Source organism: Mesoplodon densirostris, chromosome 17 (genome assembly GCF_025265405.1).
Source record: "Mesoplodon densirostris isolate mMesDen1 chromosome 17, mMesDen1 primary haplotype, whole genome shotgun sequence".
Classification (NCBI taxonomy): Eukaryota; Metazoa; Chordata; class Mammalia; order Artiodactyla; family Ziphiidae; genus Mesoplodon; species Mesoplodon densirostris.
The window spans coordinates 63,279,795-63,307,376 of NC_082677.1; the positions used below are offsets into that span (position 1 = coordinate 63,279,795).

General features: G+C 42.2%; 1 protein-coding gene across 5 annotated transcripts in view; it reads right to left on the minus strand.

Annotated features, from left to right (window-relative positions):
- ABCC4 (ATP binding cassette subfamily C member 4) overlaps window positions 1-27,582 on the minus strand; it is a 216,277-nt gene that overhangs the window by 65,606 nt on the left and 123,089 nt on the right. For all 5 annotated transcript variants that reach the window (XM_060079791.1, XM_060079793.1, XM_060079790.1 and 2 more), the window contains one exon: window positions 3,986-4,065. In XM_060079791.1, the coding sequence (XP_059935774.1) occupies window positions 3,986-4,065 (80 nt within the window). The remainder of the gene's footprint in view (window positions 1-3,985; window positions 4,066-27,582) is intronic.

Below are 27,582 nucleotides of genomic sequence, written 5' to 3' on the forward strand. Positions count from 1 at the left end.
TGAAGGCCAAAGTCCTATTCAAAGAATTCTCCCTCATTGATTTCTCACATACGAGGTTTATATGGCCTTTATACTTTGTATTTCAATCCCTATTTTCATAAAGATATTTAGTTTTCATGAGTGAAGAACCATGTTCGGGATTGATAGATGACTTGGTTTTTAAAACACTGTTAATACTCAAAGCTGTTATGATTTTTGAAAAAGCAAACAAACAACATGTGTCTGAACAACACTTTAATAAGCCAGATGTACACTGCCAGCCACTGGCTAACTTATCTGATAAGCCCAAGGCAACTCTGAGATAACCTGCAGACTGTTGTTATTTTGTATAAATTATTTATTTCCTATGATATATTAAAAAAAACTTCCCTCATTTCTCACCTATCCTTCCAAAATGCCTCGTCAGTCAAAAATTGGTCTCTCTTCATTCACTCGTGTTCCATGCCTGTGTCAGCTCAGGTTCCCAAATCCCACATATTAACCCCACTGTTCCTCTGGAATTCTCACTGGAATGTTGCACAATAGTAAATTACACTCATTTCAAAATGAGCTGTGTCACTGTTTCCCATCAGCATGGACATGAATCACTAAATGAAACCAAAAACAAAACAAAAAGCAAACAAAACCCCACAAATGTTCACACAAATACAAATCATTTGTTGAAGTCCAAGGGACAAAGTTAAGTAAGTACCTTCCATGTGGCCAGCAAACCTGCTCACATTTTAAACAGAATTTTCTCATCTCAGTCACTGTGTTAGTGGAATAATAAAATCTGACTTCTGACTTCCTTCATGGGAGTATACCCCCTCCCCCATTAGGAGGGCTCTCAGTTCCCTTTCTTCAATTCATCAGCATCAGACTTAACTGGAGACACAATTGTGTTCTAGGCCAATGGTCCATATTTCTGAACTCTTACTTACAAAACCAACAAAATTATCATTGTCTTTCTTACAGATAAAGTAATGAAACATGCATGCTATGGATTAAAAAATTACCATGGGTAAGTGTAATTACATTATTTCTGTATCTGTTTGATTTTAATTCTCCTGAAAAGTATTATCACATGCTTATCTTCAGTAAGAAACAAACATTAAACATGTCAGTGTTGGTTTTAATACTCTGAAAAGTGGAAAGATATCTAAGCTTTGAATTTTGATTTGCATTCTATTTGTTACTATAAATCCTGCCAAGTTCTTTCTGGCTCAAGAATAAGAGATGACATGTAGATCAGGAAGGACCACAAGATCAAACCAAGGTTAACTTCTTGATATGGAATTTCCCCACCCTTTCTAAAGTCAGCTGTTGGGTTTAGAAGGACTCATGTTCTGTGAACTTCCCTGAGCAGAGGAAGACCTGCTTAGTCATTAGGATTCTGACCCTAAGAATCAGATGAGAGACATTAAAACCCAGGGTCTCCTGATGTCAGCGGCCCGTTTTGCTAATGACATTAAAATCTAAGGCACACGAGAAATTTTCTATCTCAGTTCTGAAAGGGGATGACAGAACTCTTCAGAGAAGCTGATGGGCCAGACAAGAGACCTAAAAGTCACTTCCATTTCAGATTCCTAAGCACTTGAGAGGGTGTTCCTGTTAACAAAGAAAATATTCAGGATACCTTTTATCCTGACTTTTTAAATTAGAGGATTGAGTCCAAGTGGATAAAATTTCCTTAAAAAAAATTAACTCCTTAAAAAAAAAATAGATCCACCTCTTAAGCAAAGCCATAAGGTGAGTCAAGCTGATTGTCATTTTGACCTTCCTTTGCTTGAATTCGGGAGCCTACTTAGAAATGTAAGGAGCAACCCTCTTCATTCGGTTCAGCTCAGCTAGCAGAGCTAATAGGCTTCTAATTAATTTCCAGAAGATTGCTGTTATAACTAACAGGTTTTAAACATTTGGTTGATTGGGGAAAATGAATTGAATATAATGTATTTGATTTGGAAAATTAGTTTTCATTCTATGTGCTTACCATAATAGTGTTTATTTTAAGTTTACATGATTCCATTAAGAGTCCCAGATCACCACTGGGCTCTTTTCATCTTTACAGTGTCCTATCCAAATTCAAAAAAAGAGAAAAAAAAAATCAATTTACATTTTGATTTTTGTTGGCCTTTCTTTGAGGGCAGGTCAACTTCATTTTTGTGGCTTTAAGAAAAATCTTTGCTTGCTAATATAGCAACAGGTCCAAATACTTCAAAATGATCCCAGGGATACCTCGTCAAAACCCCACTTTTTTTTGAATGCAAATCCTCTGGAGAAAGGCTTCTGCACACAAAGATGAACCAGTTACTGCACTGTTTATTAAGTTTCACCTGATTCCTCCTGACAACCATTTAAACAATGAATGTTGGGAAATGTCTCTCAAAGAATCAACAGCAATGGCAGGGATCAGGGCTTTTATATTTAACTAATACTATCTTTTAAAGGAGAAAATGCTTCTTCCTGAAGGGATTATGGGAGCCTTCTTAAAGACACCTGCAAACAAAACAAGTGACAACAGATCTTTATCATAATTGATAACTGACTCATCCTTTACACAAAAACTCCTTTCTTGGAAGACAATAATATTGAGATTTACTATTGCAATTAGATTCAAGAAATCAGCTAATTGGAACTACTGGTATTTATGTTTCACCAAGATTAAGTCAGACCCTTGTCCCTCAGGTTAAAAAGAAGAACAGTAAGACTCTGCCTCTAAATCACAGTTTACTTCACATTGGTAAACAGTGGAGGCCTCTGCCCATAGGCTACATTCATTGGCACATTTCTTTGTGACTAACAGGAACGGCTAGAATAATCTCAGGACTATTACTGATATTTCTGACACAGCTAATTTTCCAAATTAAGTATTTGTGGCTCCTTTTATAAAAATGGCTCCAGGAGAGACCCTAAGTTTTGACTTAAACAGCACTTGAGCATTGAGATAAAAAATGGGGGGATGGGGAGTATCAGCATCAAGCCATAATTGCACACCCTAACTGCAGCGTTTCTCCTTCCTGATCTTAAAATGGGTTCACGTTCACTGGCACTTAGGGAAAGTGAAAAGCCTTCAGACTTAGGAAGTATCAATATTAGCAGCAGCAGCTGGGATTTTAGAAAATGTACACCTTTTGATAAATGTTTTTGATGTCCAAAACACTGGGAAATGAAAAAGAAAGTCCCCTCAGCCTGAATCACTTAAAAGTAGACAGAATTAAACAACAGAAAAAAACATCCCAAACGCACAATACTAAATGAGATTAGAGCTCAGATGACCTAACATCATTCTTTAGAATTTCCAAGTCCACAGACAAAACAAAGGCTGTGGAGAAGGTATTTCTGTGGGATTGAAGGTTTGTTTTTTTAAAGACACCTTAAGACAGAGCAATCAATGTGTTAAAAGAAAAGCTGTCTACAAAAACAAAAAAAAAAAAACATTTTCTGAGATGACTTTGATCCCTTACTCAAATTATTGGCTTAAAGGTACTTGCTTTTAAAGGCTTTGTATCTTCCATAACCGGTCTCTATTGTCCTTGTTAAAGTATAACTTTCACCTTATTATTACTAATCTTTTCTTTGTAAGTAACCACACCTGGCTTTATACACAATAAAAAAAACGGTGCAGTAAATATCTGTCCTTTGTGGTAATCCCATAATTTAGTTAATCTAGGCTACCATGAGAGGTGATTCTCTGTTGTGAAATGTGCTCACAGTAAAGGGAATCCACACCAGATACCTGAACGGCAGCGGGAGAACCACTTACCAAGCATGTCGCTGCTTCGAACCAACCTTGACCGTGACTGTGTAGCCACTCCTACAGCAGGTGTCACTCATGTTAACTCAGCCTCCCGACCACAACCACACCTTTCTCTTACAAACGTGGCCTTTTACTTAATTAAGATAACACAGTCAGGCTGAAAGGCCCATCTCAGCCCCTGTGAAAAGGCCTGGAAAAACAGGCACTTTGCTTTGCGCTGTGAGAACTCTGACGTGACTGTCACGTTACCTGGATGAAATCAAGAAATGTCAGGGGCAGCAAGTCATCCATATGCCCAATGTCTTTGGAGAAACGATTCAAAATTCTTCCTGCAAGAACAGGATATGAGAAATTACTCATTTCCCCAGACAGGCCCTTTAAGAGAAACAATTCACGAACAAATCAAAACAATATTTTAAATGCATATGTATTTAATATATTATAGATTCATAAGAAATAAGCCAATGTCAGTGGTAAAGAAAAAAATAGACGTTACCTAAAGAGATATTAAAATACCAATGGCAGTGCGCGGGCAGTTGAAATTTTTGGCCCTTATTTTTTAACGGGGTGGTGGGGGGAGAAGCGGGTCTTGTGGAAGTATCAGGAAGGGTTGGTGGATTTTAGAATGTTTCGTCCTTTTACATCCATCCTATTTAAAACTTCAAGTGCTAGAGGCGGTAAACAATTTAAAATTCATAAATTACTCCTAATTGTTACACTAACTTTGATTTATCAGAATTAATTTTGCTAAGTGATACTTAAAAAAAAAAGAAAACTAATTACAACCTCTCTGCAGTTTTTTAAACCCCAGGATGGTGCATAGCACCTTACATTTTGGGCAATTTGGGATTCTTCCAATTTCCAAGTTGTGCGTTTACTACCAGGGTAATAAGTTGTTGTTTTCAGAGGCCCACCAAGTGTGAAGAACACGCGACTCATGCTTAAGCATCCAAGAGGACCAGAGGGATGGAAGCAGGAAAACAAATATTACTTGTTAACTAAAAGATCATTTCTTATTGCTTTTATTTCCCCTCTCAAAATTCACCAAAACAGTATACTCTGAAGGCTGCAGGACTGGAAGGTGAGAACTAATTTGTAATAAATATCTGGTCTTTTTAATGATTACATTCAAAGGCACTGAAGTAACAACACACGCAGGCATGCACACAGCCTACTCTGGTGTAGCAACTCTTGAGAAATATGTTATCTAGGCCCCTGAACTTCTTTCATAATTGAGGCTCCAGGAAGCCAGCCTGCAGGTGAGATGTGGGACCTCTAGGTGCTCTTCCTGACCTCTGTCGGAGGTGACTTTCTCCCGAGGCCCTCCACACCAAGCCGCAGCTGGACACTGAATGAGCAGAGGCTGGGCGCTGGGTTTCCGCTGCCGGGATGAGCCGGCTCTGCTGTCCTCCACGGGGTGCCTGGCTCACCGGAAGCACAGGGTGCGCCCAAGCCGGGGGCTGCAGACATTGGAGGCTTTCGCCCTTGGCCAGGCCAGGCCGTTACAGGCTGGGCCTCAATTCTCCTGTCTCAGGCTTAGGAAATACAGACTCCAGAAACCGTCTTTTAGTGACACGTTTGGAGGACCAGGGACAAATTTTCAGAGCCTCTAGGAATGCTTGCTTTAGAAGGTGATTCTCAGGATGAAATGGGCTCATGCAGTGAAGAACCCAGTCACAATGCCCGGTGAGTTCACAGGTGCTCAACCACCAAGAGATAATGACTATTCCCCCAGGTTCTGCAGCATCATGTCACCTGGGAAAGTCTACCAGACACCGTAGGAATGTCCACCTGTTAAAATGCACTTGCTGATTCAGGAATGTTGGGGGGAGCTAGAGAGTCTGCATTTCTTCCCAGCGGTCAGGTGACCCCCCTTTCTGCTATTTCCCAGATCACGCTTCGAGGGGCAAGAAGATGGGAATCATTTAATCAATTTTGCTTTAGGAACATTAAAATCAGATGTGCAATTTCCCCACATATTCTTATGCATATTGTGGCCCATTTAGTTTTTTTTTTTTTTAATGTTGAGCCTTCTTTTAATTTATTTATTTTTATTTTTGGCTGTGTGTTGGGTCTTCGTTTCTGTGCGAGGGCTTTCTCTAGTTGCGGCGAGCGGGGGGCCACTCTTCATCGCGGTGCGCGGGCCTCTCACTGTCGTGACCTCTCTTGTTGCCGAGCACTGGCTCCAGACGCACAGGCTCAGTAGTTGTGGCTCACGGGCCTAGTTGCTCTGCGGCATGTGGGATGTGGGATCTTCCCAAACCAGGGCTCGAACCCGTGTCCCCTGCATTAGCAGGCAGATTCTCAACCACTGCGCCACCAGGGAAGCCCCATTTAGTTATTTTTTACCTTCTCAAAACAGCAATGCCCAAATAAGGAATATACACGTCAAAATATGTTAAAGACATAGTTTAAATTCTTGTGACTTCTTCAATGGAAAAATACAACTTTTTAACGTAGGCAGAATTTGGAAACAAGTACAATTTGTCTTAGAAAGTTTTAAAAGAGATACATTGGCTACTCAGGGATGAACAGTATGTGTCAACCACCCCTTTACCATTCACTGGATGTGGGAGTCCTAAGGTCTGAGCGACCCAGGGTTGGCAAAGAGTAGAAAATACAAGCAAAGCAAAAACAATGAGAAAAACCTGTCTCCCCTCATAGCAACTACAGAAACTGAACAGAATGTCAGAGATCATCAAAAAACTAAACTCTTATTCACCAGTGAGCTAGGTATAGAAAATGTGAGATCAAAAAGTTCAATAGTTACTACTACTTCTTCTTTTTATTTATTTATTTTTTTTGGCAGGGGGGTTGCTGCCTTGGGTCTTCATGGCTGCGCGAGGGCTTTCTCTAGTTGGGGTGAGCGGGGGCTACTCTTCGTTGTGATGCGTGGGCTTCTCTTTGCAGTGGCTTCTCTTTTTGAGGAGCACAGCCTCTAGGCGCGCGGGATTCAGTACTTGCAGCACGTGGGCTCAGTAGTTGTGGCACATGGGCTTAGTTGCTCCACGGCATGTGGAATCTTTCCAAACCAGGGATCGAACCCATGTCTCCTGCATTGGCAGGTGGATTCTTAACCACTGCTCCACCAGGGAAGTCCTCCACAGTTATTTCTTTGCACTAAGAAATATTAAGAGAACGAATGGTGTTTGCAGACTATTTCACCTGGCTCTGAAATAGACTGTTGTAACCAGAGCTGGGATGCCAAGTTCATGGCCTCATAGTACTATACTTTTCTCAAAAGTCTCCAAATGAAATCCTGATGATGAATTCACTTCACACACATGTCATGACTCTTCACTCAAATGACACGTGGCCCCTGCTGGAGTATCTCCAGGGAGGCAGAGGCAAGTGCAGTTCACGTGAACATGGGGGAACCCAATGCATTTTCACACTGTTCTGTTAGGGCTTTCTTACATTAAACCCAATCTTGCCTTCCTGGAACATCCAAGCTGTGCTGCTTCTTCTGCCCTTATTACCACACAAAGTAAACCTAATTTCTCTTGATATGGCAGCCTTTCAAATACTTGAATGAAGTGAATCATATCCTTTCCAGCAACTACTCCTTGGTGCCTCAGTGATCCCTCATAAGGCTCGGTGTCCTATCTTGGCCCCTGCCTCTTGTCCAGACTCAGATGGACAGTCTCGGTTAATGCCTTGTGCCCAGTATTAAAATCAATACCCCGGGTACTGCATGATTACCTTAGGGTAAAGTGGTATCACCACCTCTCCCATCTTGCATATCCAATCACAGAGCCAACAATCACGATAAATCCTGGTGGCCAGGTCACATTTTAGATGTGGATATAATGAATATCCACATCGCCCCCATCTGTACTGCACAGGAAGATATAGGGGACCAACGAGTAGTACGTATAAACAACTCTAAAGAGTGTACCTCTTCTGACCCAGAAATTCCATTTCTAGGAACATATACCCAGGAGTTAATGAGTGCATCAAAGATATTCAATGTGGCACACTTGGCAAGTCAGAAGTAGAAAACAACCTGAACAAGTCTGAAACAAGTCTATAATGTATTATGTGCAATTTTAATTTTTTCTCTCCCCAGGGGAAGCCAACTCACTGACTAGCCACCTAGTCATTCCGATATCCTCCCCACCAAGCAATACAAGGCCAGGAGAGAAGCCAGGAAAGCAGACCAGCCTCGCCATACCCAGCAAAGATCAGAGGCAAAGTGGCTTTGGGCACAAGCCCTGTGACAATGGCCCCAGCTCCCATGAGGACCCCAGTTCCCAGCTTCAGTTACAGGAAACTCAGCATCGTTCGAGCTCCAGGAGATGCCCATTTCCTTTCGATCAAGGTCTCCTCATCGGAACTAACTTGTGTAGATTCTGCCCCTAGCAACCCAAAAGCCTAGACTAGAACAAGCACCACATGTCCAACAAGAGACTTGCTTTCTAAAATTAGTTGGGGGAATTGTACAGTTAAATTTTCAAATTACTAATTATCCTTTTAAGTAACAAAACTAACCTTTTTTATTTCGACCATTAATAGTTAAACTGTTTTTAAACATGGCAATAGCCTTTGGGGCTGCTTAAGGCTACTGAAGTTGCACTCCAACCTCCACCCAACCACTTTTTAAAAAAAATATTTTTATAATACTGTGCTTTCAGCTGATACATTATGCTATTGCCCAGAGCTTGCCATCAACTTCCATTTTTCCTTTTAGAGCTGAGGACTGAGGAGACCCTACATCCAGGTAGAGCCATAAAGAAGACTCCACACACTCTCAGCAAAGACCTAAGTGATTCTCATGTTTAAAGGCATAGATTTTCTGACACTGTTCGGTGAGGGACTGTTTCAGCGAGCTTCCAGATTCCACCTGGGGTCTGGGTATATTCTCAGAACATATCATAGTATAATCTATTTAGTGGTTTGACTACTTTTCATGTATATTAGTCTTGAGTTTACATCTAGATTATACACCCTTTGTAAACACGGACCGCATTTCTCACACAATCTATAACAAAATGCAAAGTGCTGGGCAAGGCAGAAGGTGGGGTTTACTAATAAAACACCACAAAGGCACTGGCTTTCCAACCTTCTTTTTTAAAATAGGAACCCTTCTGTGCAGACACACTCTTACACAAAAAACTAAAACAACTCTATGAAATGAATTATTTCAAAAGGGGCTCATCCTGAAGGGAGATATATAGTAAGACCTGGAACCCCCTTAGTGACCATCTGGTACATGTCAATTGGGGGCACAGCTGGGAAGATTAATTCTGATCACTACGGAGTCCACCAGCACTCTAGTCGTGTTCAATTTATAAACACATGGGTGAATGTTCCAGGACCTTGAAGGCTCCCGTGCATCCAAGTGAAGTTTGATCACAAAGACCACAAGACTCAGAAAACAATGCTTCTAAACTATAATCTGTATGAAAATCTCCAAGGCACCTGGATTAAAATGTAACTTCTCAAGAGCTCTGTCTGGGTGAGGTCTGAGATTCCTGATTTCTAAGAACTCCCGGGGTAATGTTGATGCTGGCTGGTGAAAGGACCACACTTTGAGTAACAAGGAACAACCTGAACATTTCTGATGATGTTCTGTCTCAAGAACCTTTCATCTGGTTTTATCAACATGTATAATTATGTCCCCTTTATTTATTTATTTTGGCTAAGTGGCTCACCAGGGATTGAACCCGGGCCCTGGGCAATGAAATCGCAGAGCCCTAACTACTGGATTGACAGGGAATTCTCACGGCCCCTTTAAATTCCATTCTTTGCTTCCAGAAGCTAATAACCACTTGTCTCCATTTTAGTCACAGAAATTGAATTATAATATAGACATTATTAAGGCAGGAGTTTTACCCGTTTCTTTCACGGCTGTTACCCCAGTGCCTGGACCAATGCCTCACATATAGAGGGTGCTTGAGCATATTCTGTATGAATCTATACAACGAAGCTTTCTATAAATAAATGGTTTGTTTCCAAATCTCAATATCTATTGATATTTCATGCACTCTCTTCTGCTGGGTGTTGTTTTCCAACCTGGGGAAATGCATGGGGAAATACGAAGTGTCTGGTTCGGCACAGTCACACCAGCAAAGGCCATTAACAACTCCTGGGCAATAAAAATATAATCTGGGTCATAAAACCAAGTCCAACCTTTTTTCTTTTCCTTTGTGCTTCATCAAGTTTCACTTGCTCACACATTGCCTCGTGCAGACTGCCGGCCCTGCACCCGGCCCTTCAGACCAGAGGCCCTGGTGCGCAATGCCCGCGCCGACACCCCAGCTTGGCGGCCCGCGTGCAGAGACGCTGGGCCAGGCACCGTGATCCAAGATGCTGGTGGCACAGAGCGAAGACGGGGCCACGGCAGCAGTGGGTGACACCACACAGTGTCACTGACTTGCAGGTTTGGGCAGGGTCAGGCTAATGGGTTCTCGTGGAGGAAACACAGCCTGAGCACTAAGAAGGAGGCCAGAGGATGGACTGACGGAGAGTGGAGTTTGTCCGGGTGGGAAGACAAATATTTGCCGAGTTGGAGAGCTAAGATAGGAGAGAAGCTGTGTGTGAACGGGCGTGGAGAAGAGTGTAGTGTTAAGGAGCCTCTGCTGAAAATTCCCTACAGTCAGAAAGAGGTCTGACTTCTCTTGTCAAAGCCATGGCTGTGAGGAGGGGGCCTGGTGGAGTGAGCATGCATCTTACACATCTGACCCAGGCCAGGGAGAGTCCGAGAGCTCCCAGCCGACAGCCCAGGACCAGTTCTGTCTTGGTCTCTGTGCCCACAGGCAAAGCCTGCACAGATTCACCAGGCTGCCTGTGCTACACACCAGAGATGTGGTGGGGTTTTTTTCTTGTGGTCGCTCTGCTTGGTTTCTAGAACACCACCAATACCACATGAGCACCAAGGAAGTGCCAGAAACTATGTACGCATCATCTCAAAACTATGAGCGAGACGTTGTCCCCATTTTACAGAAGAGGCAGCTTAAGCTTAGAGGCAGGAGGAAATTAATCCAATGACACTCGGCTGTAAAGTAGCCAGGTTGGGGACTTGCACCCAGGGTTACAGAGACGAAGAAAATTCACGTCATCCCATCTATGACACAGAGCTATTTTACTGGACACATCTGAAAACTCTATTAAAAATGTACTAATAAGGATGAGGCAATAAAATCATAGGCAGGGCTGGTGTTAAGCTGGTATGAATGGTGATTGTCAACCTGGCCTTTGACAGCCCAGCCCCTTCTGATTGGCTAATGTTGAATCCATTAGCATCCACAGCATCCACTGGATGCTGAACACTTTGGGTATTAGAAGAGTTAGCAGAGTTCCAGGAATTCGCTCTTGGCTAACCATAATTAAAGCAAAACATTTAAAGTAACCCCACCTCAAAATTAAATTATACAAGTTATTGAAGATGGAATGAATAGATAGATTGACAAGTGAACAAATGACTGAAAAAGAATGAGGACAGAAGCAAAGTCCAGGGCTTGAGAGCCACCTCATTCCAGGCCTTACCCTGTCCTGTGACACAGGGCAAGTCACGTCACTCACTGCTAAGTTTGGAAAGGGACTGACCTTGAAGGAGTGGATACACCCCACAAGTTGACACAGAAAACCATGGTGCTGCGTCCGCCATGATATTTTACATCTCCTAAGCATTGGCGGGGGAAAGGGGTCGGGAAGCTAGACCAGGCTAGTTCCTTCACCGCTGGATCTCGTGCATATGTCATGCAGGAGTCTGGCTCACAGCTCATATAAGGTCAGGAATGGACAGCAACAGGCAGAAAAATCTCTAAGATAGAGGCTCTGAAACACTGTGGGTTGGATGAAACCTACAGTGCATGTCCACTGGAAAATGCCTATGTGCACAGTCTGCATGGTTTCAGGGGATACCTAAACTACAAACCACAGGAAGTGGTGTCGCCACGAGAGACGTGGGCCAGGTGAGAACTGCCTGATTCTGAGGGAACAGGACACCACCTATCACGGGGCTCCTCCTGCCACAGGAATGCACCACTCTGTCTCCAAGGTCTTTGTTTCCTGGCCCAGTGCACCTTGACCACCTTTTAAGGTAAAATGCGCAGTCTCTATCTTATATCTCCCAAAGAATGGATCGGATCGGAGGGGGTTTGGGTGGGTGGGTGGAGGGGGGACATGGAGCAGTCTCACCTGGAAAATGTGTTCCCACAGAGATGCAGGCAAAACCACCTATTAATAAAGCTTTCATCTAAGCACAGAGAAGTCCCACTTCCACAAAGGCACATATCAGGAAGTTACCATTCAACATGCGAAATCAACTCGTCCCATCTCTAATACACGTACAAGGACATGTAATGCTCAGTAACAGGACAGCAAAACATTTGGTGTGAGAATGTGACTGAACTTTAAGACAATCGTCCCTCCCACTACCCACCCAATGTAAAGTGACTGAAGGTGAGCGGGAGTGGGATCAACCAACACCCAAATCTGATCTCAGTTGATCTCCAGCGCATCATGTCAATATCTGGGGACCACCAATAGATGTTACACAAATGTGGTTGGGTTGTAAAGTGTATGTGCGTGGACCTTTGTTGGGGGAAAAAACCTGCAAAGTAAGAACACCATTACAAAGGAGGGGATGAAAGAATTTATACAAATAAGAAACAAATCACAGACACAGAAAACAATCTTATGGTTACCGAAAGGACAGGGGGGTAAACTAGGACTAGGACTTTGAGATTAACAGATACACACTACTAAATACAAAACAGATAAACAGTAAAGACGTACTGCATAGCACAGGGAACCACGTTCAATATCTTATGATAACCTATAATGGAAAAGAACCTCAAAAAAGATAGATACCTAGACAGATAGACAGATATGTATATACAAATAACTGAATCGCTTTGCAGTACACCTAAAACTAATACAACACTGTATGTCAACTATACTTCAATGATTTTTTTAAAAGAAAAAAAAGGAGGGGAAAAATCATTTTCAACTACTGTACTCCTTTCAAAAATTAGATAAAAGTGATAAGTGGAAATATTGCTCTAAGAGTTATACTTGTATGTATTCTATTGTCAGTTATAAAGAGCTTAGGAGACATATTATCTTTTAGCCAAACGATGGGATCATGACCTATTCAAAACCCCCACAAATCCCTCCAGTCCATCTTCTGCCCTCTTTACACCCGTCATCTAGTTTCTAAAACCAATAGCCAGCTTTCCCTCCATCCTCACTCATCCTGACTTTTTCTGTAGCAGATAACACTTCTAACGACCTTCTTTTTGAAACAGTCCTGTATGCTGGTTTCTGGGATATAATGCTTTTTTCTTTGAACATCTCTCGTCATTCCTGCGACCTGGCTTGTTGCCAAAATGCAACTCCCCCTGCCCCCCGCCCTGTATTTGGAACTCTATCCCCACAGTGATCATCTCCTACCTCTTCTGCTGTCATCTATTCTCTAAGGGCAGTGACACCCAAACCAGACCGGCCCCACTGTCCCTTCATCGTCAGTGTGCCCAGCTGGTGGATCTCTCCCCCTGGACATCCCACGTGCGCGTACATGGTGACACATTATGAAATGAGGAAGCGGATCCATTTGTATAAAATGTTTAACGTAGCCCAATGAATATCATAAGAAGAATTTCAACATAAAGAGAAAACCTTTCCAGACTTATGCTGAATTTTGATTCCTAAAACTTTTGCATATTAAAAGAAAAACTGAAATCCCAATTTGTACGGGTTTTTGATACTTTGAGACAGTCTCTGAGCTTTGAAGCAACCAGAGGTTGGCCTGTCAGCACTAAGGCAGGTACAGCAAGGACACAGCTGACTTCCCCAGCGCCGGGGGGGGGGGGGGGGGGGGGAGGGTTTACATCATATAACTTAATCAGAACACAAACTGTTCTCAGATTCTGCGGGAGGTAATTAAACACCAATTCAATGCCAATTAATCACAATCAAATAAGAGTCTGTCAGAGAAGAACTCTATACACATGGAGTCTATTTAATGGTCAAATACTTGGCAGGATCGTAGTTAAACAATGATTCATTAAGCCTCCTCTACCACACAATAGCCAGGCTGAACTCCAAGTGAAAAAAATCAAAACTCTTTTGTTCCCCCATAAAAAGACATCAAATGCCTGTGCACTATATTCCTTCCTTCCCCACTTAGCAGGCAGCTCAATTTGCATGTTTCAGGATGTGCTGGGCTAGTCCTGGGCAGGAGGGCATATGCAAGTCCTCCTGAGTTCTATTCTCAATACCATACCTAAGCAACTCTCTTCTTCCTAAAGGAAAAGTAAAGAGCTGCACAGTTGACCACATACTTAAAATATTTATTCACTCTGAGCAGGGAAAAGAATAAGAGACAGGGAACCTACCTTCCACCTGAAGGAAAGGCAAGCTACGGTCACTTCTCCCAGGGCAGATAACTAGCCGCCATAAAAGCCCTTGATCCACACAACTGTCGTCCAGCAAAAACCTGTTCAAACATTTGTGGTTTCCTGCACCTACCTAATCAATTTGCTTCCTTTAAATTACTCGTCCCTTCAGAACACAACTCCCCAAGAAAACCCAGAGGACTAACACAACACTGTAAATCAACTATACTCCAATAAAAATTAATTTTAAAAAAAGAAAAGAAAGCCCAGCGGGCCATTTTATGTTCAGTTGATAATTCCCAGAGACTTTCCCCCAAGTTTGTTAGATGAACAACTACTTTCCTGAAAGTTCATTTCTTCCTAAGGGTGAAGTATCAAGGCAAATGACATTGGTCTCTATTTGCTGGGGGTTTTTTCCCCCCGCACACTAGCACTATAAGCACTTCCATAGTTTCACTAATGCTGCTGTTTTTAAAGTGCATGATTTCTACCCTTCATTGTGGACTCAGGTATGAATTAGAAATCTTAGAGTTGGCTGAAAATGGGTTTTATGGTGTTGTAGTACAGGTGCTGCTGAAGATTCTACTTGCCTCTTTAGAAAGGGCTTCCTAGTCCAGCTTTATGAAATGCTGTATCGTTACTAGTTTTATCATGCACTTAAAAATAAAATTGTGGGGCCTCCCTGGTGGCGCAAGTGGTTGAGAGTCCGCCTGCCGATGCAGGGGATACGGGTTCGTGCCCCGGTCTGGGAGGATCCCATATGCCGCGGAGCGGCTGGGCCCGTGAGCCATGGCCGCTGAGCCTGCGCGTCCGGAGCCTGTGCTCCGCAACGGGGGAGGCCACAACAGTGAGAGGCCCGCATACCGCAAAAAAAAATAAATAAATAAAATTGTGAAAGTGAATGAATAAAATTAATTGTATTTCTCTTTATTTAATAACAAAATATGTACTAGGAAATATTTTTAGGAGGGGAAGTGTCTCGTGAAAAATTTTGAATTTTGATATATCTTACCCCCCAACTGAATTTATTATAATTGATAAAAGATAAATACACGTGACATTGTTTTCCATAAGAAAGTTTAGAAACTTCATGTAAAACTTATCAGCACAATGTATTCTGACTCTGCTCATAAACTGGGCGATACAAAAAAAAGATGCACTTTTACTGCATCTCATTGGACCCAAAATATTAAATTCATATGCAAACCATAACAATGAATGTAGGATATACTGTATATTTATAATTTCAAAAAACATATAAAATCTGAGTCCAAAACTGCTAAGTCTTAACACAGTAACAAAAAAATAAATGAATAAATCATTAAAAAATTGACCTTAATTATAAATATTAAATCTGTTTTTGCGATCCCTCAGGCATAAACCCACATTTTGTTTTATGTTGCTCTAATAGGACACAAGGATAACACCCCTGCATGTGTTTATTGCTCAGCTACACTATGACATACAATGATTTTGAAAAGGAAAGTCACACTGTGTCTGTACACAAAAATAGGAAAACACATTTTCCTGCAATTATAAGCAGTTTTGCAGCCTATCAAAGTGAGGGCAAAAAGTAGATTTATTCCCATTAAGTGCTGACAGGCGCGAAATATTCCAGCAGTAAATAAAGTACACTGTAACCCAATCCTCAAATCAATAAAGTCATTAAAAATAGGCTCCATTCTTCAACAAAATGGTGAGTTGAAGGGAAAAAATAATATTCGGTTGCAATGGAGAATGTATCTCCAACACATCTGACAGTAACTGATCTGGACCCTGTCTTCTCCCCTGTGCCTAGAAAAAAAGTCTTTGGGTTTCTCATCTTTCTTCATCTGTATTTAGCCATGTAAACTGCCAGACGGCACTTTCAGCTTCCCTACAGGCATCCTATAAATACAAATAAAAAATATGTAATTTTTCTTCTTCTTCTTCTAGGCCCCAAACTGACAAAATATTATCACTTTTGTAGACTCTTGCAAATAGGCACACTAGCACTGGGCAGAAATGTGCTGAGATTATAATATCCATTTATCTAAACTGCCAGCATATAACAAAATTCGGGTGGGGTGCTTGCCACCTAAATTAATTTACTACTTGAAAGAGACTCCTTAAGTCAAGCCTGTTAAAAGGGAAACAGGAAAGGAGTTACAAAACTGTAAATAAATCTAAACACGGTTTGCATTTGAACTAATTTTCAAGTGTAGAATTAAAAAGAGGCAACAAGGGGAGACCAGCAGCAAAGAAACCTGCGCTCAGAGCACAGGATCCGCACGGGCATCCTGTTTTCAGGGAACTGTTGCCCAACTGTTTGGGGGACGCAGCCCCTGCTGCCAGAGAGGACTGGCATCCAAAGCCACCTCCTATGATTTACTCATGAAAATAAAGGATTCGACCACCTTGCACCTGTTACAATAGCTACCATCAAAAACAAATCAAACAACAGCAAGTGCTGGCGACGATGTGGAACATTTGGAACTCTGTTCACTCTAAGTGAGAATCTAAACTGGTGCAGCTGCTATGGAAGAAGTATGGCAGTTCCTCAAAAAAAACATGAAACACAGAATTACCGCATGATCCAGTAATTCCACTTCTGGGGATGTACCCAAGAGAACTGAAAGCAGGGTCTTGAAGAGATGCTTGTACACCTGTGTTCACAGCAGCATTGTTCACAATCGCCAAAAGGTGGAAGCAACCCCAAGTGCCAATTGATAGATGAATGGAGAAACAAAATGTGGTATATATACACACAGTAGCGTATTATTCATCCTCAAGAATGGAAATTCTGACACATGCACAGCACGGATGAACCTGGAGGACAACATGCTAAGTGAAGTCAGCCAGACACAGAAGGTCAAATACTGAAAGATTCCACTTGCATAAGGTACCTAGAATAGTCAAATTCATAGACAGAAAGGAGAATGGTGGTTGGCAGCGGGGGTGGGCACAGGGAGTTAGTTGTGGGTTCAGAGTTTCAGTTTGGGAAGACGAAAAAACTCTGAAGACGGACGGTGCTGGAAGTTGCACGACAATGAGAATGTACTTAATGCCAGTGAGCGTAAGTAAAAACAAATAAGATGGTACATTTTATGTTCTATGTATTTTACCGTAACTTTTTTAAAATAAAAAGAGAAGAAAAGATTCAAGCTGATCCTTCTCTCAGAATCCATTCCACCTGTCTCGCCCATCTCCTCCTGTTGACCTTGTTAGGAATGTCAGCTCTATATGTACACTTACACCCGAAGTGCCAGGGCCAAGGGGGAGGTGCCTGTTGGGGCAGCCAGCTCTGTCATCATCCTGGTGAGGAAGACAGAGGCTTGCGCACTTACGGGGATCAAGAGGTCCCAGGTCCCATCCAGCACACCGACGGAGAAGAACTGTCTCTCAGTAGGTTAAGGAGAACAGAGTGAAGATGAAGAATATCTGCCAGGGTGGAAATGAGCAAAGGGCCAGGCTGCCTGCTGGTGGCAGAGAAGAGTGCCAGAGAGACACAAATGCACCCACCACACAGTGAAGAAAAGGAGACAGAACAGAATGTGTAAACATTTTAGTCTTCAAACCATGGCTACAATGCTGTAGCAATTTACCTTTTTCAAAAATATTTCACACAGGGCCTCCCTGGTGGCGCAGTGGTTAAGAGTCCGCCTGCCGATGCAGGGGATACGGGTTTGTGCCCCGGTCTGGGAAGATCCCACATGCCGCGGAGCGGCTGGGCCCGTGAGCCATGGCCGCTGGGCCTGCGCGTCCGGAGCCTGTGCTCCGCAACGGGAGAGGCCACAACAGTGAGAGGCCCGCATACCGCAAAAAGAAAAAAAAAAAAAAAAAAAATTTCACACAATCAATAAACATTCTTGATGCACTCCCCACCCCGTTTATAAACTTGCCAAGACCTTGAAAAGCCTTTCAAGATGCAAAAGAAAAAAAAAAAAGACGCAAAAGATATGTAAGTCAACTATACTTCAATAAATTTTTTTTGAAAAAGATGCAAAAGATCAACATAAATGGAATCCAGCCCCAATGGATGACGTGGCTAAATCAACACAACCAGGATTCACTTAAAGCCTCCCGATCTGTATAATTTCAAGGCAAGGACAACCCCATCAGAACCCTGTAGACAGTGCCTAGGTTGGTCATCGACACCCAGAAGCATGATTAAGAGCCTTTTAGAAGTGCCAACAGCCTTTGCCCTCTGTGAAGGGATATAACTTAAAAACGGAAAGCAAAGGGGGGAAACACCAAAATAAATCTGAATTGGATCTAAACAGAAGATGACAGCACGTATATACATTCTCTGTATTTCCAGGGCACGTGTCTCCCGGAATAAAAAGCAAAGAGAGATATATCATTAGATCAAGTGAGGTGAGGATGGGCCAAGCGTTGAGTTCAAAGAAGAAAAATACCACAAGGTACACCAGAAAAGAGTCTCTAGGAACATGTATTAAGGGAAGGGTGATCCTGAGCACCACTTAAAGGATGGAAAGGAGCCTTGAAGCTCGGTGGGCAGGAATAAAAGACCCACCAAACAAACGCCTGGGGGAGGGTGGGGGGCGGGGTGAAGGTGGCAGTACCAAAGGCAACGTCACACAGGGGTTACCCCTAGGGCCCCGGGGCCTCTCTTTCAGAATACATGTAACACGGGCTTCCCTGGTGGCCCAGTGGTTAAGAATCCGCCTGCCAATGCAGGGGACACGGGTTCGAGCCCTGGTCCGGGAAGATCCCACGTGCCACGGAGCAACTAAGCCCGAGCGCCACAACCACTGAGCCTGCGCTCTAGAGCCCGCGCACCACAACTACTGAGCCCGAGTGCCGCAACTACTGAAGCCTGCACGCCTAGAGCCTGTGCTCCTCAGCAAGAGAGCCCACCGCAATGAGAAGCCCACGCACCGCAATGAAGAGTAGCCCTTGCTTGCCACAACTAAAAGAAAGGCCACGCGTAGAGACAAAGACCCAACGCAGCCAAAACTTTAATTAATTAATTAATTAATTAAAAGAAGAATACATGTAACAGGTCTGATTGTGTCCAAACTTCGGATAGCACATGGCATCTGTTTTCATTTATATCTTTAAAAGGCAATAAGTAAAATCACTAGCTAATGTATTTTTTTGACCACATAGACACAAAATTGCTAATATTTTCTCCCTTATGCAGAAACTGTTTGAAAACCTCTGAACAAGCCTTGGTAGAACTTAGTAGTGAGGACTTAGCATCCAGCAGAAAACACCAGCATCATTCTGAACATGACGCCATTTTAAAGGGTTTCATATCGTATGATATTTAATTTAGACCCTTAGGCAAAGTAAAAGGGAAGAATACAATCAGAACCAAAGGAAATTAAATGAGGAGCATGGAAGTACAGTTTTACAAACTCAACACAAAAGTTTCTTCCCTGAACGCTACCATTTCAGGATCAGGTAAAATCCTAGTAATATCCATAATTCTCATTGGAAAAATCAAGATGTTGCTAGCATTCAAAACACCAATATTAGAAGGAGAAAATATTTTGACAATTATATTCAATTTAGATTTTCATTCATTAGGCATAAAAACTACCTATACCTACTGTGTACAACTGCAGAGATCTAATGCTGAAAAGCAACATGAAGCCAATACTGATCTCAGAGATATAAAATATAAAAATTATATTTAAAAAAACCACCAGTTCCAATGGGTAAAAGAACATTAGGTATGAAGGCACCTGTAGCTAAATGTCAATGTGGGCTTTAAAATACATTTAGTGAAATCAAAATTCAATGGATTTTTTAAAATGTGGGTAAACTGTGACTTTTCAGACACAATTCAATGTAAAACTCATTAAATGGAAAAATGAATTGATAATGTTATAAATATTTAAGGGACAGCAAGGCTTTTATTCTCAGGAGAGTTCTCAAATTAAAAACAAACCAAAAAGGCTAGGTAACTGGATTGAGCTGACAGCCAGTGTTGCTGAGGATATATCCAGCATGAATTGGCAGAACAGAGAACCTAAGCCAAGTTAGATTCTTGAAGTCACTGATGACAAGGCTGGATTCCTCAGAGATCTAGCCTCAAGCTGACTGAAGGCAAACGGTGCCTCTCCAATAGGCCAACCTGTAGAAGATGGAGAACTCCATGCCCTTTGGGCTAAGTTCACTAAGCTTAAAGGCAATTCCTTGCAACTCTCTCACCTAAGGGTGGCTGATATGCTGGAGAGAAAGATGAAAGGGAGAATCAAGCACTTGAAAAGGTAACGAGCCACAGGGAGTGCCCAAGAGCACGGAGGCATGAGGCCTGAACTGCCAGCAGCTGGGCTGGTTAATAACAACTCACGAGCTGCTCTTCTAGGAAGGTTCCCAGGTTAGTGAGGAAAGCACCACAGACTTCTGGATGGGTAAAGCCCAGAGCTGGGCTAGGGTTAAGATCAAGTTTATACCTCGCGTGGTCTGCTCTGTAGAGAACACTGTATGTTCAGAGGAGGTATGAAGGTACGAGAGACGGTTTCTTTTCAAGGCTGTCACTGCACACCACTACCTGCCTTTCCTCACTTTCCTCCTTCCACCACAAGTCTCTCCCGGAAGACATCTGCGGTAAGGAATTGAAGCAAGAAAACATCTATGGATTGCTTTTACAACGTGGATCGATGATGCCATAACCCAAATGCATGATCTTTAAAACATTCGGGTAAGAACTTCAAAGAAGGCCTTTTGTGTCTGAGACTTTTGTAGCAGAAGAAAGCTTCTGTGGCTCCTGTCTCTGCTGATTCTTCTATACGGCCTCAACTACTGAGGGCGCTTCCTCGTACTGAGGTATCAGTCACGGGGGCAGTAATGGTTACTACAACAACTCGTTTTCCATTTGGATGGTATTATTTTTAAACTAATATAGAAAGTGACACCCCTAATTTCTAATGGGTTGTCTTTAAAATTCTATGTGGTTAATTTAGTAATATTCAGGGATGGTGGAGAAATAATTATTGCCTATGTTTTAAAGGAAGAAACAAAAACATCAGTGATAAAATGTGGGAAGACAAGAGGTCAGAGGTGTCCCGGCGAGCTAACAGAAGGCCTTGTTCTGCAGGAGGGTTTCAGGCGAAGACCCCTCACTGAGCAGAGAGGAAGAACCCCACCCAGGATGGGTTCTTCACCAGGTGCTTGGTCCCCATCTGGAACATTCCTCAAGACAAGAGGTGGACAGCAAGAGCTCTTACTTGGTTCCTTTCACAGAAATCATTTCAGAGGCGGGCCTAAAGTGCTACAAAGAGTTCCTAAGACATAGGTCTTTGATCTTTGTGGCTTTGCCATGTATGTTTTTAAAATTTCTGGAATGCACCCAGGGAGGCAAACGGCTTGACAGCAAACACTATAAATATCGAAATAAATAAATACACACAAACATCTGGAACCCTGATTAAGCACCAAAGTTTCATTTTTTTCAGGGAAGGAGGGGTGTGGGTAGCGGAGGAGAATCCCCCATGAACAGCATTTTTATTTTTATGGAAAAATGTCCTACTCTTTTCATATAATAAACCCCCTCTGACATGAATAAAACTTTTAGAAAGCTGAAGTCTGTGAGTCCCAGGGAAAGGGAGGAGCTGCTGATGCTCTGTAGCTGCCTTCTCACAAAGGGGCAACTTCACCGCTACCCCAGAAACAAGATGGGACCACAATTCTCTTTTTTATTAACTAGTGGTAGATGAGTATCTATGAAATATTAGTCATTACTTACAACTACAAACATAAATCCAGGCAATATACAGTAATCTGTCCTGAGTTTCAAATTAAGTTTGCACAGATTTTACAGTTACTCATTATGCAATAACTTTCTGTGTTAAAGGTATGCTAAAATACGTTGGTTTTTTCCCTCTTTATAAGGCACTCTGAACAATAATAAACAGTGAGAAGACAGAATTTGCCAGTTATGGCCGATACAGTTAAATTAAAACCAAAGAATCAAATGGCCACAAAGCATGTGGCTGAGTGTGAACTAGAAGTCAGAGAATTACGGAAGTTTTAAAGGAGAAAATGCCCCCCAATTCCCACTCCACCTATTATGAGGTTCCACGATGTGACGGAGCTTTGGGAAGCACAGAAAGGTGTGTGATCAGGCATCTTACCAAACAGATCCCACCGATCTCGGGATAGAGTTCAAAGTCTTTCCCGCCCCGGCCTGGTTCAGCCCCCTCCATCCTGCCCACACACTCACACCACTCCAGGCAAGCAGCCTTCCTTCCCTGGTTTCCAGGGCAGGGTCACCCCAGTCAGCCACTCCCACATCCTGGATAACCCAAATCATCCTCTGGTCAGTTCCACCTGTGCCACAATAGCAGCTGCTCCTCCAATCTGCTTAGGTCCCCTTGCACATGCGGCCGGTTCCCTGAGCTGAGCCTCTTTGGCTCCACAAGGCCAATCACAGCTATACTTCCACGGTTACTAACATGGCGTCCAGCAGAAGACACACAGGTCTGGATGACACCATGCCTCGAGAAAAACTTAAGAGAGCCATTATCACAAAAGATGGATAAAAGACTGAACAAATGTGTTTAGAAAGTGGTGCTTTCGGATTGGCACTATTTAGAAAAGATATTATGGGAGCCTCATTACGAGCCTCTGAGGCCAATGTGGAGACAGGCTGGCACTGACCACCCAAAGGAGGGATGAAAGAGGGTATCAAAGGTGGGTGTTGGGCGGTAAATGGGGCCAGTCACTGGTCTAATTCAAAACAAGAGGAATGTTCCAGCTTCTTCCTGTGGCAGCTACAACATAGACAGAAACTTGGCCCTGTGACAAAAGCATGACGGGGGTGGGGGCGGGGCGGGGGGGGAGACCTCCCCCAGTGCCAGGAACCACCACCCCCGGCCTGGGCACACCCTAGCCGCCCATGCTGAATGAGGCCCTGTGCTTCCAGAAACAACATGCACATGTATATGATTTCTGTCTGCCTCCACCTCAAGGAAGGCAGGATCTACGGAAATTCTCTAAACTCAACAAAGAAAATAAGATTTTGTCTTGCTCGTCATTCTAAGTTCCCTCCTTGCAGCTTCAAGATATTTAAGGAGCCCGTGTTTTATTCAACTGTGATTCCCCACTCAGTTCACACCGGTACAACTCGCCATCTCGGTAGCTGATCTAAAAGGGGAATATTTTGGGGCCAAATGTCTGAGTGGTTAATCACATCTACATGACCACGTGCTTCTGTAAATGCCACAGCATCCCCTGGCATGAAGCTGGCAGCAACCCACATGGAAAACTTCGTCAACTCCATGCTGATCTCCTAGCCTCTAGAGCTCGTTCTGATCCGTTCTACCATCCACCACCAACACTGAATTCCGTGCTGCCCCAATTATCCCCACTCCCCCCCCTCCTGATTCCACTCAGAATGGTTCTGCTACCGTAGCCCCGCCTCAGGCTCTGCTTCTTCAAAGTCTCTCCTCACCCGAGAAGTCAGCCCAGTGCACTCTCACCAGCACGCAGGATGGATACACCCACAGGCTCTGCATTTCCTCAACTGTGGGAAGGGGGTGTCTCCATTCTCGTCTCCCTCAGAGGGGAGGGAAGCCTATGGATATTCCACGGCCTCAAAGGAAAGGCAACAAAGCTCGTCTAAGGACAAGATACAGATTAACCAAAGAATTTGCAGGTATTCATCAGGTATTAAAACCCGATTTCTCGTTGCACAAGCAAACAATATGAACAGCAAACCATCTCAGTAATCCAGGCTACCAAAGACTGCACCAGGGTACTATTCTTGAGAATTGGTATGTATTTCTTAAGGGACAGTTAAAAAGAAATCCATAGAATAAAAGGCTTCTCGTGCATTCTTTCAACAGAAAACTCTAGCAACTAAGGAAAGGAGAAATCTCTATGTAAGGGGGAAAGGGTTTAAAACCTATGAAGACATAATTTTGCTGAACTTTTAAGTAAATTCTCTATTAGGAAAATCTGCAAATGAATCTGTCCATCATTCCTAGTAAAACCCAACTGACACATCTGCAGGAATATTCTTGGCCTGGTATTTATGGATTTCCATGACTAATTTTTGCATACTAGTTCTTCTTTTTTCTCAAAATACATATTCTGCCTGACATTCCCATCACTCTCAGGGTACGTTGGCGATTGTAACCTACACGAACAAATATTCACCTCCCAAGAGCTATACTGCACAAGCTGTTCTACATATTAGGCGAAAATCAAGCTTCTGCAGGACATAAAAGTCCTTTAAGACCATGACCTTAACTGTGTTCCTTAGCAGCATTTGAAACTTGGTTGCATTAAATAATGTTGGTGTACGCTCGTAATGAAGCAAAATCACTGCAAGATCCCAATCTCTTGGACAGTCATGGGCTCACAGGCCTCAGATGAAAAGTCCCATTACTGAAAGGTTTCCTCAGAACCAAATAGATCCACTAGTCACAATTCCGAAATTGCTAATATTTTCATCAGAAAGGAGTAAGAGAGCTTTAAGTCACCAAGACGTTACAATGTGGAGGCTGCAAGGAGGCCCAAGGCTGAATGGTTCTCGCCTTCAAATGTCATGAAATGTATCAAAATGTGCATGGAGAAGAGAGCCCAAGACAACATTTTACTTTTCTCAGATCAAAACACACTATTCCTTATCCTCGGATTTTTTAGGTCAATTCACTTTTCACCTAGGTCTCATTTGTTTCTGTTTTTGTCCAGATGCAGTCTTTATCAGCCAATTATTTTTGCCTAACCTGTGTCCTCAACAAAGGAAACAAAAAGTTTCAAAAACCCAGGAACTTAATACTGCTCTGATGTGCAGTGTGAAGAGAGAGAACACAGGCTATCACATGAACAGAAAGCCCCATACGCAACCTTTCACTAAATTACATATTATACTGGGCGGGGGCATGTCACGTGCCCGGGGATTAATGACATTTTTGATAAATAAATCTTAATATGTTTCAGACGATATTTGAAAAGAACCTGAGAAGGGAGGCATGCTGGGGGACGACGGACAACTGGGGACCAGGACCACGACACTGGGTTACTTTAGCCCAACAAAGGAGAAGCTGGTCCAACCATCATCCAGGGAGCCGGCCAAGCCCGCAACAGTTCAGAAACCCTATTTCTGCATTTCTATCAAAACTTAAATGACACTAGAAACAGGTTTTCCCAGGAACCAAGAAAACAGTGATACTTCCAGGTTATGCACCTAAGTTTACAACAAAAAACAAAAAGATGGCTAAAATTAGGATTAGATCCTATCCTTATACTAATTGGGATAAGGCGAATAAGCAAAAGTTGAATGAGCAGAAATAAAACTGTCTCACTGTAAAATATTGGGCCTTATAGAGACTAAATAATAAGATATTCTAGGCACTATTTTCCTGCAACTTTCCAAATATTTTTTCACTTCTATATCAGACAGTCAAACAAGTAAGAAAGCAAAACACTAACATCACTGCAAAAAAAGTTATGACACAGACAGTAAAACAGACAACTGAAAAATCTCTTCTCTTTCCAGTCACCATAAATTTGGGGAGTAGGGGCATGGGGTAGGGAGTGAAAAATGAACTAGGTACCAAAGCCTGAATAAAAGAAAGAGAAAAGGTGGTTTTAAGTGGGATTTCACCTGGATTGATTTATCTATGGCTCCAGGCTGCCATCATTATCAACTCTAAGCTCCTGGTTCGTAACAGGGTTTATCTAAACTAAACCTATGCGAGAACTTACCCAATCTTCTATAGCACCGCCATATCTTTAGATCTACCAATGAGCTGGGTGGGGCTCCTATAATACAGGGAGTCGTTTTGCTGTGGTTCCCCAATAGGAACCTTCTCAGATCTCCATTCTGGCCACTCCGAGTCCTCTAACCATAATATTCTCCCATTTAAAGCCAACATGAACCCTATTAAACATTAAACTACATTTCCAAAATAGCCTACCTAAGGGTAGTTTTCTCTTTATGCAAATTATTGAACACATCATGGGATGCTTAATGGCATTTCTAATATGACAGGATCTGAGAACTAACTCTCTGACTCTCTGACTCCTCCTCCCCATTTAAGTTAGGGGAAAAAAACGCTCACACGTGTGCTTTGCTGTTTTCACTCCCAAGAGTGACTTAAATACCAAAGAAGAGCTCAGTATGAAACCAAGATCCCACATGTTTTCTTATAATATCAAATAATATAAATTTCAGATCTAACATTTTCCTAACTTATGATCAGTTATAAAATTACAAAAATTGTATTCTGAAAGTCAAGACAGAAATGGAACAGGATGCAGAATAGATACATGCACTCCTGTTTTTACTGCAGCATTGTTCACAATCACCAAGATACAGAAACAACCAAAGAGTCTATCAACAGATGAATGGACAAAGAAGATGTTATGCGTATAGATAAATACATAGATACATACACACACAGTGAAATATTATTCAGCCATGGGAAAAAAGAAAATTCTTTTTTCTTTTTGCAAAAACATGGATGGACTTTGAGGAAATTGTGCGAAGTGAGATAAGTCAGACAGGGAAAGACAAATACTGTATGATATCTCTTATATATGAAATCTAAAAAAAAAAAAGATCAAACTCATAAAACCAGACAGTAAAATGAGATGTTTAAAGGTCTGTATCTGCAATTAATAGATGAATAAGCCCTGGAGACCTAAAACACAGTACAGTGATGACAGACAACAAAACTGTACTACAGGTATTAAATTTGCTAAGAGACTAGATATTAATCATTCCCAACATGAGAATACATTATAATTATGTGATGCCATAGGTGTTAGTCAGCTAACACAATATCAGTCATACTGCAATATAAATATACCAAATCAATATGTTGTACACTTTAAACTTATACAATGTTGTACCACAAATATACCTTTTTTAAAAGTCATGACAAGGCACTAGTAAAAGTCTCTTTAAAAATAGTGCCACGAGAACAGGGGACAAATATACCTTTTTTAAAAGTCATGACAAGGTACTAGTAAAAGTCTCAAAAAATAGCGCCACGAGAACAGGCAAAAATGATCATCTAGTTTTCAGAAACAGTAATCCTCCTTGCAGATGAAAGATCCATCTCTGATCCCCATTCTGGAACTAATTCATTTTCAAATGCTAAATCCTTCTGAAAATTGATAAAAGCAAGAAGCTCATGTAAAAGCTGGATAAACAAAATGAGGAAGATGAAGATCAAAGAATTCATACCCACACACTCAGATACACCTATCCATTCATTTCATACACACTGAAATACCTGTTTTGTGCAGACTGTCCAGGTCATGGAAATTTCTGAAACAATTTCTGATGAATACCATGTCCACATCCATTTCATAGGAAATACTACGCTAAACATAACTTCACCTCTACCTGAAGAGCTGCCATTATTGTATAATGAAATATAATATGCAGGAATGGGTGCCGGATCTTTAGAAAATGGCCATGGAGATTTCAGACTACAGTATCTGGTTACCTTATGCAAAATTCCCAGCACACTGGCAGATGCAGATGCTTCTTAAATGTTGAGTTATATAATCTGTATGATGATTAATGATTTG